Raw genomic sequence first — 14,154 nt, 5'->3', positions numbered from 1 at the left:
TCATCAATAACCTTCCTTCCATCATAAGGTCAGAAGTGGGGATGTTCACTGATGATTGCACAAAGTTCAGCACCATTCACGACTCCTCAGATACTGAAGCAATATCTCCAAATGCAGCAAGATCTGGACAATATCCAGGCTTGGGCTGACAAGTGGCAGGTAACATTCACACCACACAAATGCCAGACCATGACCATTTCCAACAAGAGAGAATCTAACCCTCACCCCTTGACATTCAATTGCATTACCATCACTGATCACCCAATAACAATTTCCTGGGTGTTACTATTGACCACTAATCTGGACTAGCCATATAAATACTGTGGCTACAAGAGCAGGTCAGAGGCTAGGAATCCTGCGGTGAGTAACTCACCTCCTGACTCCCCAGAGCTTGTCCACAATCTACAAGGCACAAGTCAGGAGTGTGATGGATGAGTGCAACTCCAACAACGCTCATGAAGCTTGACACCATCCAGGAAAAAGCAGCCTGCTTGATTGGCACCCCATCCACAAACATTCACTCCCTCCACCACTGACACACAGTGGCAGCAGTGTGTATCATCTACAAGTTGCACTGCAAGAACTTACCAAGGCTCCTTAGACAACACCTTCCAACCCACGACCACTACCATCTAGAAGGACAAGGGCAGGCAATACATGGGAAAACCACCAACTGGAAGTTCTCTTCCAAGCCACTCACCATCCTGACTTGGAAATATATCGCCGTTCCTTCACTGCCGCTGGGTCAAAATCCTGGAGCTCCCTCCCTTACAGCACTGTGGGTGTACCTACACCACATGGACTGTAGCGGTTCAAGAAGGCAGCTCACCACCACCTTCTCAAGGGGAATTAGGGATGGGCAATAAATGCTGGCATAGCCAGCAACCTCCACATCCCATGAATGAATTTAAAAAAATGTTTTTTTACACTTGCAACTACAATAATAGTGGCTGACGCTAGACCTGAGCAGCTGCAATAAATAGGATACACATGGGGCACTATGCTGAAATTGACACACACCCAGGAAATGGATCCACGATGGTCTGTTATGTGATACCAGCAAGCTGCATGAAACCTGAATCCCCGCAACGGACAAAGGAATTTTTTATTCACAGGCTATCATAGGCCATTAGTATTAAAAGGGAAGATTTTTATAAAAGTGTTTAGGAGCAGTACAAACACATGTACAGTTTACAAAATCCATGAAGAATGCCCTTTGTGTTAAATAGTTAATATCTTTCTAATCAAATGATTGAGGTAGGCTCGAAGGTTTTTAAAATGGACTAATTGTGCCACTTAGGATAAATGCCTCATAATAGTTTAGGCTACAAGAAATTAAGTTAAAGTTTGAAAATAACAGTTAGCAGCCAAATGCTTAGTGAATTTGTGTAACATTCCTCTATCTGTTAATTTAACACATACATTTATTTTCATTTTCAATGTATTGGTGCCATCAGTAAAACAGCACAATGAGGAATATCATTCTAATGATTTAGGCACTGGCTGTAATAGCTAGACTTGTTTGGCCACCTACTAATCCTAGACAATTACTTAGCCACTGAAAAGGTAAAAATAATCTACATTTTCTCAATCAGATTCGGTGGATATTATAGGACTTGATGCTTTTTAATCTCAGGTAAGAACAGAAAAGGCTGGAAACGCACAGCTTGTCAAGTGGCATCTGTGGAGCCAACAGACAAAGAAGAAAGCTGAGCACCAGAAACATTGACTAGCCAGTCAACAAAGTCTGCTGTGACAGCCAGCAATTTCTGTTTTTATGCAGATGTAAACCCTCAACCAGATGTTCTGATGAAGGATCACCCAGATTGAAATAAAAGAAAGACTTGCATTTATGTACACTTGCATTTGCCTTTCACGACCTCAGGACACCCCAAAGCACTTTCTAGCCACTGAAGTGCAGTCACTGTTGGAATGAGCAGCCAAAGTTGTGCGCAGGAAGTTCCCTTGAGCAACAGTGAAACAAATGGCCAGATTATCTGTTTTGGTGATGTTGGTGGAGAGATGAACATTGGCTGTCACCATGGAGAACTCCTTGCTCTTCTTCCAATAGTGCCATGGGATCATTACCCTCAACCTGAGAGGGCAGACAAATCTTTGATTTGGCATTGCATCCAAAAGACCTCCAACAATATAGCATTCCCTTAGTACGGCATTAAAGTGTTACTTTGTGCTCAAGTTCCTGGAGTGGGTCTTGAACTCAGCCTTCTGGAGAGTGCTACTCACTGAGCCTCAGCTAACACCATAGTACTAAATAGAGTTTTAATATCCACCTGGGTGTAAAACTGATTGGTTGCCCATTATGGGCACTGCAGTTTATGTTACATTGTGCACTCTGCAGTGTTCACCTCGTGGGCTACATTCAACAGCACCAGCAGCAATATTATGTACTTGGATTCAAAAGCTCAATGCAAACCTCTCAAATTCACACCTTGGAGGAACGGTTGAATGTGAAGAGGCAAACAAGGAGTTTGACAAAGTCTATACATCAGTGAAAAATGGCATATGAAATTTAATTTGGACAGGGGTAAGATATTGAACAGAAGAAGGAAAAATGTGCACTGGGAAAACTATTCAGGAGTAGTTTTGAACCAGCTCAAAATGAAGTTGAAAGAGACCAGCTGACCTGGCACTGACTAGAGCCAATCTTAGACTCCTGTTAGGTTGGAAAAGGGGTGTAAAGGGATGAGATGGAGCATAAAAATACCAAGTCGGCTCAAAAGATCTTTGCCTATTTAATACACAGTTGTCTATCAGGAGTCTTGGAGTGGAGAATGGATGCCCCTTCCCAAATTAGACAGGAGCTTAATAATGACATTCAAATCATCATGAAATTATGTCACTTAGTCATCAACATAATATTGCATAATTTATGACATGATTACACTTGTTAATCATCGCTGTCACATAACATCAGTGTCCACGATCTAAAGCTTTTTATTTCAGTACCCAAGCATTCAAAGGGGCAAACGTGCATTTACGAATGTGAAGGTAAAGTTTTCGGCAGGATCTTGGTGACTAGTTTTGAGATCTTCCTGTTCTTTTGAATGTGGACTTCCCTGTTGGAATTCCCATTCTCAGCTTTTTGTAGAAAGAGGAGGAACAATAAGCCATTGCCAAGCAAAGCCGGTTATTCCAGCCTAAAATGTCCGATACTGTTCACTCGAGGTTGAGGCGACAAGCATAGATATATTTAAGGGGGAGCTAGAATACGTAGATGGAGTTAGATACAGATGGGGGGAGAAGGCTCGTCAGGAGCATAAACACCAGGATGGAGCTGTTGGGCCGAATAGCCTGTTTCTGTGCTATCATGTAATACTGTGTAATACAGGATAATTGACCATATTAGCTTGGTTCAATTGGTAACACTTTCACTGACTCAGAAGATTATGGACTCAAACCCCGTTTGTTCTTCAGATTTTCTAGGATTGTATTCCAGTGTAATCCTAAAAAATGCTGTATTATCGGAGCTGCTGCCTTCCAGATGAGTGAGCTCCTGTCTGCCTATTCTGGTAATTCAGATGAACTTTAAATATCCTCAGATAAATTGAAGAACCACCAAAGAGTTCTTCAAGTGTTTTGACCAAGAATCCCATTTTCGCTAACTTCATCAAATTAGATTAACTGGTTAATTCACCTCGTGACTGGTTGTGAGTTTCTGTTGCACCTGAAATGACTGCTGTAGTTATCTACATAACAAGTTACATCAGCATTTTGAGATATTCCTGAGACTAATAATATCCTGCAAAAATGCAAATCCTTCTTTCTGTACCATACACCCTGTCAGTACATTGTAATGACCGTGTGAGTCACCCTATCAGGAGCAGTTAGAGTTTTAGTATTCTCAAAGGCCTCCCTGATTTAAACTGCCACATTCCATTTAGACTAATACATGGGGAGCAGGGAAGAATTGAGTTTGGTTGTCCTGTTGTATTTGGTACAACTGTAATGGAGACGGTCATACTTTTAGCATTGTGGGTAGCATGGATCTACTTTACAAGTTAAAATACTGTCTCATAAGAGTTTACAGAGAGGCAGAAATCCCATACCTTAAGCTTCCATATAAGAACAGATAAAGGCCATTAGGCCCATCTAGTTCCTTCTTTTGCAGAAACCTATGAATCCCCATCATTGTAACCTATTGTGAATGACTTCAGAGTTTTGCCATACCCAGAAACCAATTACAGATGTGCTCTCACGCTGTGAAGAAGCGTTTCCTGATATCAGTACTGAATCAGCCTTTTACTAGTTTGTACCTACAATCCCTTATAATAGTGCTCAGGATCAATCTATTCCACTTTATATGTCACAATAAGGTTCTCCTAACGTGCCCTGATCTGACAGAGGCCTAATGTTGAAGTGACAGCCAGGATCTCTGTTGCGAAGAGGTTTATTAGCAGCTACCCACTGGAAATAGGGACCCTCTAGGGGGAATTTAGGCCACGGAAGTGACCTGAGCTCCCAAATGTTCACTGAAGGTTTATTGTTGAATACATTCATCCAGGGCAATTTGGCAAATTGGATCCAAAATTGACTTAGTGCAGGAGGCAGTGGGCGATGGTCAAAGGTTGTTTTTGTGACTGGAAGCCTGTGTCCAGTGGTGTACTGCAGGGTTCATTGCTGGGTCCCTTGCTGTTTGTAGTGTGCATTAATGATCTAGACATGAATGTAGGAGGTACGATCAGTAAGTTTGCAGATGACCCAAAAATTAGTGGTGTGGTAAATAGCGAGGAGGAAAGCCTTAGACTACAGGATGATATAGATGGGCTCATCAGGTGGGCAGAATAGTGGCTAATGGAATTTAATTCTGAAAAGTGTGAGGTGATGCATTTTGGGAGGACTAACAAAGCAAGGAAGCACATGATGAATGGTAGGACCCTAGGAAGTACAGAGGATCAGAGGGACCTTGGCGTGCATGTCCATAGATCCTTGAAGGCAGCAGGGCAGGTAGATAAGGCGGTTAAGAAGGCATATGGGATACTTGCCTTTATTAGTCAAGGCATTGAATACAAGAACAGGGCGGTTATGATGGAGCTGTATAAAGCATTAGTTGGGCCAAATCTGGAGTACTGTGTGCAGTTCTGGTTGTCACACTATAGGAAGGATCTGATTGCACTGGAGAGGGTGCAGAGAAGATTCACCAGGATGTTGCCTGGGCTGGAGCTTTTCAGCTATGAAGAGAGACTAGATAGGCAGGGGTTGTTTTCCTTAGAGCAGAGAGGGCTGAGGGAGTACCTGATTGAGGTGTACAAACTTATGAGGGGCATAGATAGGGTAGATAGGAAGAAATTTTTCCCCTTAGTGGAGGGATCAATAACCAAGGGGCATAGATTTAAGGTTTAGAGGGATTTGAGGAAAAGTTTTTTCACCCAGAGGGTGGGGAGTATCTAGAACTCACCGCCTGAAAGGGTGGCAGAGGCAGGAACACTCACAACATTTAAGAAATATTGAGATGAACACTTGAAATGCCATAGCATACAAGGCTACGAGCCAAGTGCTGGAAAATGGCATTAGAGTAGATAAGGGCTTGATGACTGGTGCGGGCACGATGGGCCAAAGGGCCTCTTTCCGTGCTGTAAAACTTCAGGACCCTATGACAAAGGAGGCACTGATTGGGGCTGAATTGGCCAGTAACTAGAAAAGGGAAAAGGCAATTTCAGTGGGTGGATACTTGGGATTCATTTTTGGGGTTTTGGTGTTTTATGCTGGTTGAGAGAGAGAGAAAAAAACTGCACCAACATTAAAACCTATAATTTAAATGCTTGCTTGAGGTTTGAACCCAATCAGCCACATACTTCAAAATCGAAGAGATGGTTTTGCACAAGGAACTATGATACCCTAATTCACCCTCTCCCTCTCATGACAGCTGAAAGTGGTCATTAAATCATCTCATTCAGCTTCTGATTGGATAGTTTGTAAACAATTAACGTCACAACTTTAACTTTCCCTTGGCTTCATTTCTATCTATTTTCTTTTTTGTTTTCCTTAAATGTCTTTTCGTTTGCATTTTTGTTTCCTTACCCAAGATCTGTTCCACATTTTGGACATGTTTCGGTAAAGGGGCTGCAGATGATGGGTGAAAATCAGTAGATAACTTACATTTGACAAGTAAGGCACTGAGTGGATGCCATGGAAACACACTAGAGGGACCCAAGAGTGCAGGAAACTGCAGCAGTGTTGGAAACAAATAAAGAAAAACCTGCATTTATATAGGATCTTTCACAATCTCAGGATGTCCCAAAGCAATTTAAAATTGAAATGTAGTCACTGTTGTAAGAAATACAGCAGCAATTTGGGCCCAGCATGTTTCCACAAACAGCAATGTGACAATGACAATCTGGTTTTAGTGATGAGATAAAAATGGTCTGGGCTCCAGGAAAAGCCCCTGGCTTTTCCTTTGAGATAATGCTATGGAACATTTAACACCCACTTGAGAGAGCAGACCTTACCTGGGGTTAGTGCAGTGGACAATGCAGCACTCCCTCAGTAATGCACTGGAGCTCCGGTTTTCTGCACAGGTCTCTGGAGTGAGACTTGAACCCGCAGCCTTTTAACTCAGAGTGCTAACCACTGAGCCACATTGCACCTGGGCAAAGCATCCATTTGGCTACAGGAGAACAAATGCACAAATTGGAGTCACAGCTGCTTGCTTTGGCACGAGTCATCCCCTGCTCATAGATAACTCTTTAAAAAAATAAGAAGTTATTTTGACTTAACTCAAGCTGCCTGAAACTCCCCTAAGGTTATCGGCCTCCACATGCTGACAATAATTCGAGTTTGCACTTCTGGGAATTAGGATATTACTATTGGAAAACCATATGGTGGGAGAGGGTTAACAAATTATGCACAGTTTCTTAAATGCAGAACAGATCCCAACTGTGCTTCTAGTTGGTTAGGAATCCTCGCTTTTATATTCAACTTGGAATTAGAAAACTAATATAAACCAGTTTACATCAACATCTGGAATTTGCAACCACAGTCCTTCTGCTCAGCCTTCTCAAGTTTAAAGCTCCCACACAGTGATATCAGTAATACTTGATGCCATCACATTAGTGTCTGTCCCACGTGCATGCCCATGATAGAAAACTAGAGTCAAATGTCATGTGGGCTGAATGATAAGTAAGTGATCCTGTCTAAGGATGGTATGGCCTTGTGGAGTTAAAGGAGGTGACTCTGAGAAGGTTGCACCTATGGGCTTCAGAATACTGTATGAATGAGATCCCATTCTCTAAATGTTCTGCAAAAGAATAATGCCAACACTGTGCTGGTTACTAACACATTCAAACGTGAGATTTTACAGCAGGTGTGGTTTCACAACAAGACAATTTGAAGCAGCCCAATCTGAATGAATTGATATTAAGATTGCAAGCACAAAAATAGACTCGGCTATTTCTGAAAATGTTACTGTTCTAAAGTACAGATCAGGCATTGAGGGGTCCTCGTGGTATATGCAACATCATGGAGCTTGAAGCATTGGTGATTAGGCTGCATACCAATATGCAGAGCTGCCACTTTACCCCATCTGACACTAAGAAATGAGCCAGCTTGTTTACTCAGGAGGGTGTGGGTTAATATTTACGGAAGCAAAGGTTAGTTTGAGCAGTATTTATACCAGCTTAGGGAATAGAATCTGTCTAAATGAACACATTCACTCAATTAAATATCAATATAGGTTTATATGTAAACAAGCCAAACGCTTACCACTTCGCAGCTGATATTTATGTTGTAAGTTCTACACAAGAGTCATCATTTTTCAGAGTCATGATATAAATTTTTTACTTAAATGGTTTAGAAGGAAATGTACGCATCTCACAGATGGATAGAAGTTCCACTCAACATAGGTTATAGGTGTTGTATTTGTAAGGGAATTCTGTCCTGTGTCCTGCTCAACATTTACCCCTCAACTAACACCTAAAGCTACATAATCTGTTGATTTACCGCATGACCATTACCTTGTTGTACACAGATTGGCTACAGTGTTTTCAACAGTGAGTATACTTCAAAAGCACTTAACTGACTGCAAAGGATTTTGGCATAGCGTGAGGCTGTGAAAGGTGCTATGTAAATGCAAGTTCTTTCTGACTTTAAGACATTTCTGTTAAACATTCTGTTGACATAAGGGTCCTTTATTGCATAGTTGGGCTCAAAGTATGTGTGCAAGACATATTTCCTAGAGGATAACAGTTTATTAAATTAGCTCATTTTATGTTTTTTAAGTAAATATCATACAGATGATAACGGCAAGTTTGCCAATCATGAGAAATATGGAACAAGATCTAGAAAATGTTATTCTATAATTTCGATTTTCAATTTCCTGAATATGGATGGTTTAGGATTTAGTACTTTATTTTTTCCCAGACCTTTAGGAGAATATTTGTATTAATTCACCAAATGAGAGCAAGGTGACTATATTAACTAATTACAAGTGAAGTTTCTGCTGTGAAATTGGGTGGTCCTTTGGTTGTCAGTCGATATATTGGACGTCAAACCAGGCGATTTCCAAGTTTCCTTGAGCCTATCCCTCCCTGCCTTTGCTCATGCTACAGACTGTAGTGATTCACATTTGGAAATGCCTCACTGTTTGTTAAGTATCTACAAAATACTCTTGCTTACATAGTGCCTAGTCCTGTAATTAAATATAATGGATGCAATGTCAGCAGCATTTAACAAAGTTCAGGATGTAAGTCAACCAAGTGGGGGAACGGGATCAGAACAAAGACTGGCCTTGATATAATTGGTGATGAACCCACCTTTTTAGAAACATTGGCGAATTTTTGACCAGGAGGATCAGGAACATTGAAGCCCCGGTGTTAAACCAAGGTTCCATCTGCCCTCTTAGATAGATGTAAAAGATCCCATGGCACTATTTCAGAGAAGAGCAGGGACCTTCTCCCTGGCCAATGTGCATCTTCCAAACCATGATCACATTGCTGTTTGTGGGAGCTTGCTGTGCACAAATTGGCTGCTGCATTTCCTACATCACAACAGAGACTACACTTCAAAAGTTCTTCGTTGGTTGTGAAGCACTTTGGGATGTCCTGGGGTGAGGGACGATGCTATATGAATGCAAGTCTTTCTTTTCTTTTATACCAACCGTGCCCCCCCACCCCATCCCCAACCTTTGGTAGTATAAATTGTGAGTTTGTGAATACAAAATGAAAACGTTACCAGCGCACAATGGAAGATTTGCTGGAACACAATGTACCACTGAGTGATATATTACCAGAACAATTAGGCTGTGCTTACATTCACCAATGAGGACTAATGTTTAAGCTCACTGTAAACTGAAAACATCCATCCTCTTGGGGCGCAATGTTTCATTGCAAGGTGCGACTTCAGCAGTTTCCTTGTCGGAGAGCATAAGGGAGAGCCTGGTGTGGTATGATAGAAAAGACCCATATCCTTTGTGGTGTACCACACTCAATTCATGCGTCAGCTTTCTTCCAGTGTTTTCTTAGAATAGAACAATTGTTTTTTTTCCCCTTCTCATTTTTAACACGGTATCGTGCTACAAGAATTATGGATTTCCTTCTGAGAGAACTGCAAGGACTGATAAAGTGAAATATATGGGACGAGAACCGCTTGTTATTTCCCCACAGCTGATGATTTGGGGTTTGTTAGCAGAGCGAGGGCAATAAATTTCGGCAGTGTTTGTGCAATAGACGGAGAGAGCGGCGCCTGGGACGTTGGTAACGACCAGTTTGTGCAAATAGCTGGGAGAAAAGTGCAACAGAAACAATTTGCCCGCAGACATGATTATTTATCTAACTTGCATGCGTCTAGCAGATATTCTGTTTCTGTCTCATATCTTGAGGCTGACCAGGATTCAATGCACAGGCAAGGAAAAAGAGGAAGCCAAACCAAAACAACAAAACAAAGTTATCACAAGTACAATTGGATTAAATATGTCAATTTCCTTCCCAACTTTATGGCTTTATTGCATGCATATTTAAAATGGCTCCCCTCCTAATGCCTATTCAAGTTCTATTGAATGCCAACGCGGTTTGCATATGGTAATTGCTCCTTTTTTTTCGGTTTAGCCATCAATTGGCCAGACCAATTAATGGTGGTCTACCTGTTTCCTGCTCTTTCTTTTGTTTTTCCTTAGCCCTAGTGTGATGGGCTAAAAATGGCGCCTTGACAAACGCCCTCAACTTCTGCACTGTTCAGCAGCCCTAACTTCAGCTGCCTGCATTCTGCAGGAGTGTGCAGCGGGATTATTTATACATCGCTCTTTATTACCTTATCTACCTCACAAAAATTTCCTCAATAAGTTTTCCTGTAGCCACGGTTGGAAACAAAACATGAAAAAAAAGCAAACTGAATCCAGGAAGGTCCTTCTCGTAACTTGGAGAATATTGTTTCCTCTGGCTGTTAACAGCACTGAGGAAACAGTTGTTCAGTGAGCCAAGGGAGCTGTTAGCAAGTTTGCACTGGGACTGTGGCCATTCGACGGAGCTGAATGATGATGCAGGAATGCATAAATCATCCAACCACCATGAGTCGATGGTACAAATTTCTCCATTTAGGTGCAAGTTGCACTGAAAGCAGTGACATGCTATGTAAAATTGAGCAACAGTTTAGAAAGAGAGTTATCTATGTTTGCTTCAGGGTGTTGCTCATGCATTTCTCAGTTTCTTTTACTTAATGATAAGCATTTTCTTTTTTAAAGAAACTGAAAGGCAGCCTGATTCTGACAACTGTTAGTGACTCAAAGTGACACAAGCTTCTAACCGTGTATCTCGTCCTTCTGTTTCCTCACTGTCGTGGGTGACTAATTCAGTGTTTTCAAAACGACTTAAACTAAAGACTCCAGTGTTTCTTCAGTCAACCCTAAAGAGTGCAAATTCTCCTCACCGAAATCATCGGAAAAGCCTCACACCATATTGTGTGAAAAGTTGCACAAGACAGATGAGTTACAGTTGTCTGTGGCGATTTTGTTTCTTCAGCAAAGCGTTTATTAAACTGGAGATAATTGACAACTAAAATTAGACACTTTTTCTACATCAGCTATGAACTCAGTAAGTACTCATCATGCAGCCACAAAATAACAGCATCTCTCTTGCATTTAGCTCCGGAGGACTGTTTCTCAACATGCACTAGACTGAATCACTTTAAACAGCGGCACTTACCTCTCATGAAGCACTGTTGATATGAAGGAAATGACTCGAATATGCTGTTCGAAGCCATGGTGTCCCGTGGAGCCGTCCTAACTGGTTGCACAGGTCTCCCACCTTTTCAAAGGAAAACCAAGAGAATTTAAGAGTCGCACTCTCCACTGTACCGTTCATCTTTGGCAATTTCCTTTTACCTTATCACACAGCTTCTGCAGCGCTGCAAACAACACGATAAGGTACTTTTTTGAGGTCTGAAATGTAAAAATAGTGGATTGGTTGTGGTTAGATGATGCTTACCACTGTACGAAATGCTTGGCACTCTGTGGTTTAAATCAGAATGAGTTGCTGTGTGCTGACCAATATCCCGGACCCACTGTTGTGTGACTGGTCTGCACCCAACTTGTGGTTCTGTGGTTGTTTATGAGGCCCAAAGAGTTTCACACAACCTAAATTACAAATTTAACTGTTCCCCTTTGATAATTCAACCTAATTGGCTGTCGCTGATCATGTGCCCCAAGTGATGTCGCCTTTTTTTTCTCATTGTAGCATGCTCTTCCCGCCCCACCTGCCCTCCCCTTGGCTCAGTCAGGAAATAGCAGAGGCTAGAGTTTGCAAAACTGACTCACAGCCCCTTTTTGCTTATTATGCAAATAGAACGATATGATTCTGTACAACAGAGCCTGTGTTGCTTTAAGGGCAGTGGAGCTGTTTTAATCTATCATTAAAATTTCACTGCAGCTTTCATTTTTAGTATTGTTGAAAAAATAAATGGTTTGATAAATAAATAGTTCCATTATTACTTCTTTGTTACAGATATAAAAAAAAGATTTTTCACACACACACACAGAAATTTATAAGCTGTCATCATGATTGTTTTAATTGTGCTCAGAACAATGTATACACTTTCAATTTACGGGCAGTAAAGTTTGGTAATTACTTAACAAGTCTTTGCGATACATTTTTCCCTCAATATTAAAAAAAAACGCTGATAATATTTTTCATGTTGTTGAAATATGTGAATTCGAGTTCTGAAAGCGATTTAAACTTAAACTTTTACAAAATTTAAGTGAAAACCCTAGATGATGACCCCACCACAATGCCCCCATCACGCGCCCCCTGCCCCCCCCAAATCCTCTCCAAACCCTGCTCAAAATGTATGCAAGGTAGGCATTAGGTGAGGAGCTCAGGGCCATCTCTGATGCCCCTCCCCCACAGCTGAATTTTCTGCCAACATTTATCACCTAGGCTCCCACCTGAAGAATGGACACTGAAGCAATGTAACGGAGAGCTGCCGGCTCATCACTGGTGGACTCAGCACTTCCCACAGAGGATGAAAGCAAATTTGCAAAAAAAAGATAAATAAACTTCAGAACCTTTAACCAGAAGCCCTTGTATATCAGCTTGTGTGATGTACTTAAATACATTATAAGTGATGCCAGAAAGGAATACCCGTATGTCAAAAAGTACTCGGTTAACTAAAGGGATTCTGCAAGTTACAGAGAGTTTAGAGACTCACCTTGGGTAGGGTATCACCAGTAACTGTCGCAGCACTTTTCACAATGTCCTATTCCAGGCAGTAATTCATAAAAAGAAATACATTAGTGCCTTTATATTCTAATTGCAGTCCACGGATTTGAAAGGCAAGTCAATGAGTTTATTCTCCGTTGGTAAATGGCACTTTATTCTATGTGTCGTCTGCTTATTACTGGCTTACGTTGCTTTTTTTTCAGTCGGACAATGCAAATGATTGGGACTCCTAATTGTTAGGTTGGAGTGCGCCTAGTTGTACAGCAGCTGGCTCACTGTAAGTATTCTGTGAACAAAGTTTTGAATTTCCTTTGCAGTTAACCACACCACTATTTAACCGATCCATCTGCTGCTAACTTTTATTTGTGTCCCAATGCATATACATATATAACCTACCAATAAAAAAATAAAATAATTAAATCTTCAACCTCTGGGGACAAGCTGCATCTTTCAACAAAGAACTTATAGTCCGTTAGTTTGATTGTTTGGATGCATTTCCGTAAATAAGATCACCATGTGTGCGAGGTGTACACTGTGAATCCTTCCTTGTATTTCCAGGCTATTATGCTTTGCAGAGCCTGGTGCTCATTTCCATGCAATTGGTGCCACAGCATTCAGAATCATTTGATGTTATATTAGAAGAAATGAAAGCAAAGAGGGCGGAAAGAGAGAGGAGTGTTTGTCTCTCTTTTCTTCTTGAGTGATGTTAAGCATAGCCATTGGCAAGGCTGAGCCAGTCGAAGAATAAGATTCCGCCCATCACCCCTGCACTCCCCAACCGCCCCCCCCCCACACACATCCAAACAGAATATCACTGTTAATTGTTCCCAGCCCACCACATGGCTCCTTTCCACAAGAGGATGCTACTTCGGAGGTCTGCTGGCTCTTTGACATCAATCGATGTGCCGGGATGTTAAAAATGCATGCGGAAGCAATGTGAGGAAGTCAGGGACAGGCAGTGCGCAGTGGAGAACCTTTCAGAATTACATATCAGTCATTAACAATCAATCTTATGGGACTTTTCGTATCACTTTGGTCCTTTCCCTTCCTCAGTATTTTAAAAAAATATCCTGGTACAAGTGTAGGTCACAGTGGGTCACAGATATTCTGTAGTATGCTATTACATCGTAAAGATAAGGTGGTCCCAGGTTTTTTTGCCTAATCAATGCTCCGTTGATGTTTCTGAGCTGAGGCAGGAATTAGCGTCCTCCAATTGATGTCAGTGTCTCTAGGCCAGGAAGGGAAAATCATCAGTGTTGATCAGTATCCAGCAGCCGCTGCTGGGAGGTGCAGTGATGATGACCTCTGGAGAGGAGAGGGCTGGGCTTAACTGTGGCGCCCGCCATGGTGTCAGAGTCCGCTGGCACTCTTTGACAGGCGAAGAAGGGTCACCTGGGCAAGATGCTCGTCACATTTGGCTCACTGTGCCGGGGTGCCTGACAGCACTGCCACCTCTGAGCCGGCGAGCTTTTATGCTCAAGCTGCATTGCAG

At 41.8% G+C, this 14,154-nt stretch overlaps 1 protein-coding gene across 3 annotated transcripts in view; it reads right to left on the bottom strand.

The window, feature by feature from the left end:
- LOC144691768 (runt-related transcription factor 1-like) overlaps positions 1-11,611 on the bottom strand; it is a 219,221-nt gene extending 207,610 nt beyond the window's left edge. For 2 of the 3 annotated variants that reach the window (XM_078560216.1, XM_078560218.1), the window contains exons 1-2: positions 11,433-11,611; positions 11,151-11,252 (exon numbers count right to left, since the gene is read on the bottom strand). In XM_078560216.1, coding sequence (XP_078416342.1) covers positions 11,151-11,208 — 58 coding nt within the window. In that variant the 5' untranslated portion in view covers positions 11,209-11,252; positions 11,433-11,611. Of the gene's footprint in view, positions 1-11,150; positions 11,339-11,432 lie in introns of those variants that run through there. The other variant, XM_078560217.1, reaches the window with a different exon arrangement.
- Between the last annotated feature and the right edge of the window lie 2,543 nt (positions 11,612-14,154).

This window comes from Cetorhinus maximus, chromosome 16, assembly GCF_964194155.1.
Source record: "Cetorhinus maximus chromosome 16, sCetMax3.hap1.1, whole genome shotgun sequence".
Classification (NCBI taxonomy): domain Eukaryota; kingdom Metazoa; phylum Chordata; class Chondrichthyes; order Lamniformes; family Cetorhinidae; genus Cetorhinus; species Cetorhinus maximus.
The sequence above is the reverse complement of the archived record's forward strand: the minus strand, read 5'-3'. Positions and strand labels throughout refer to the sequence as shown.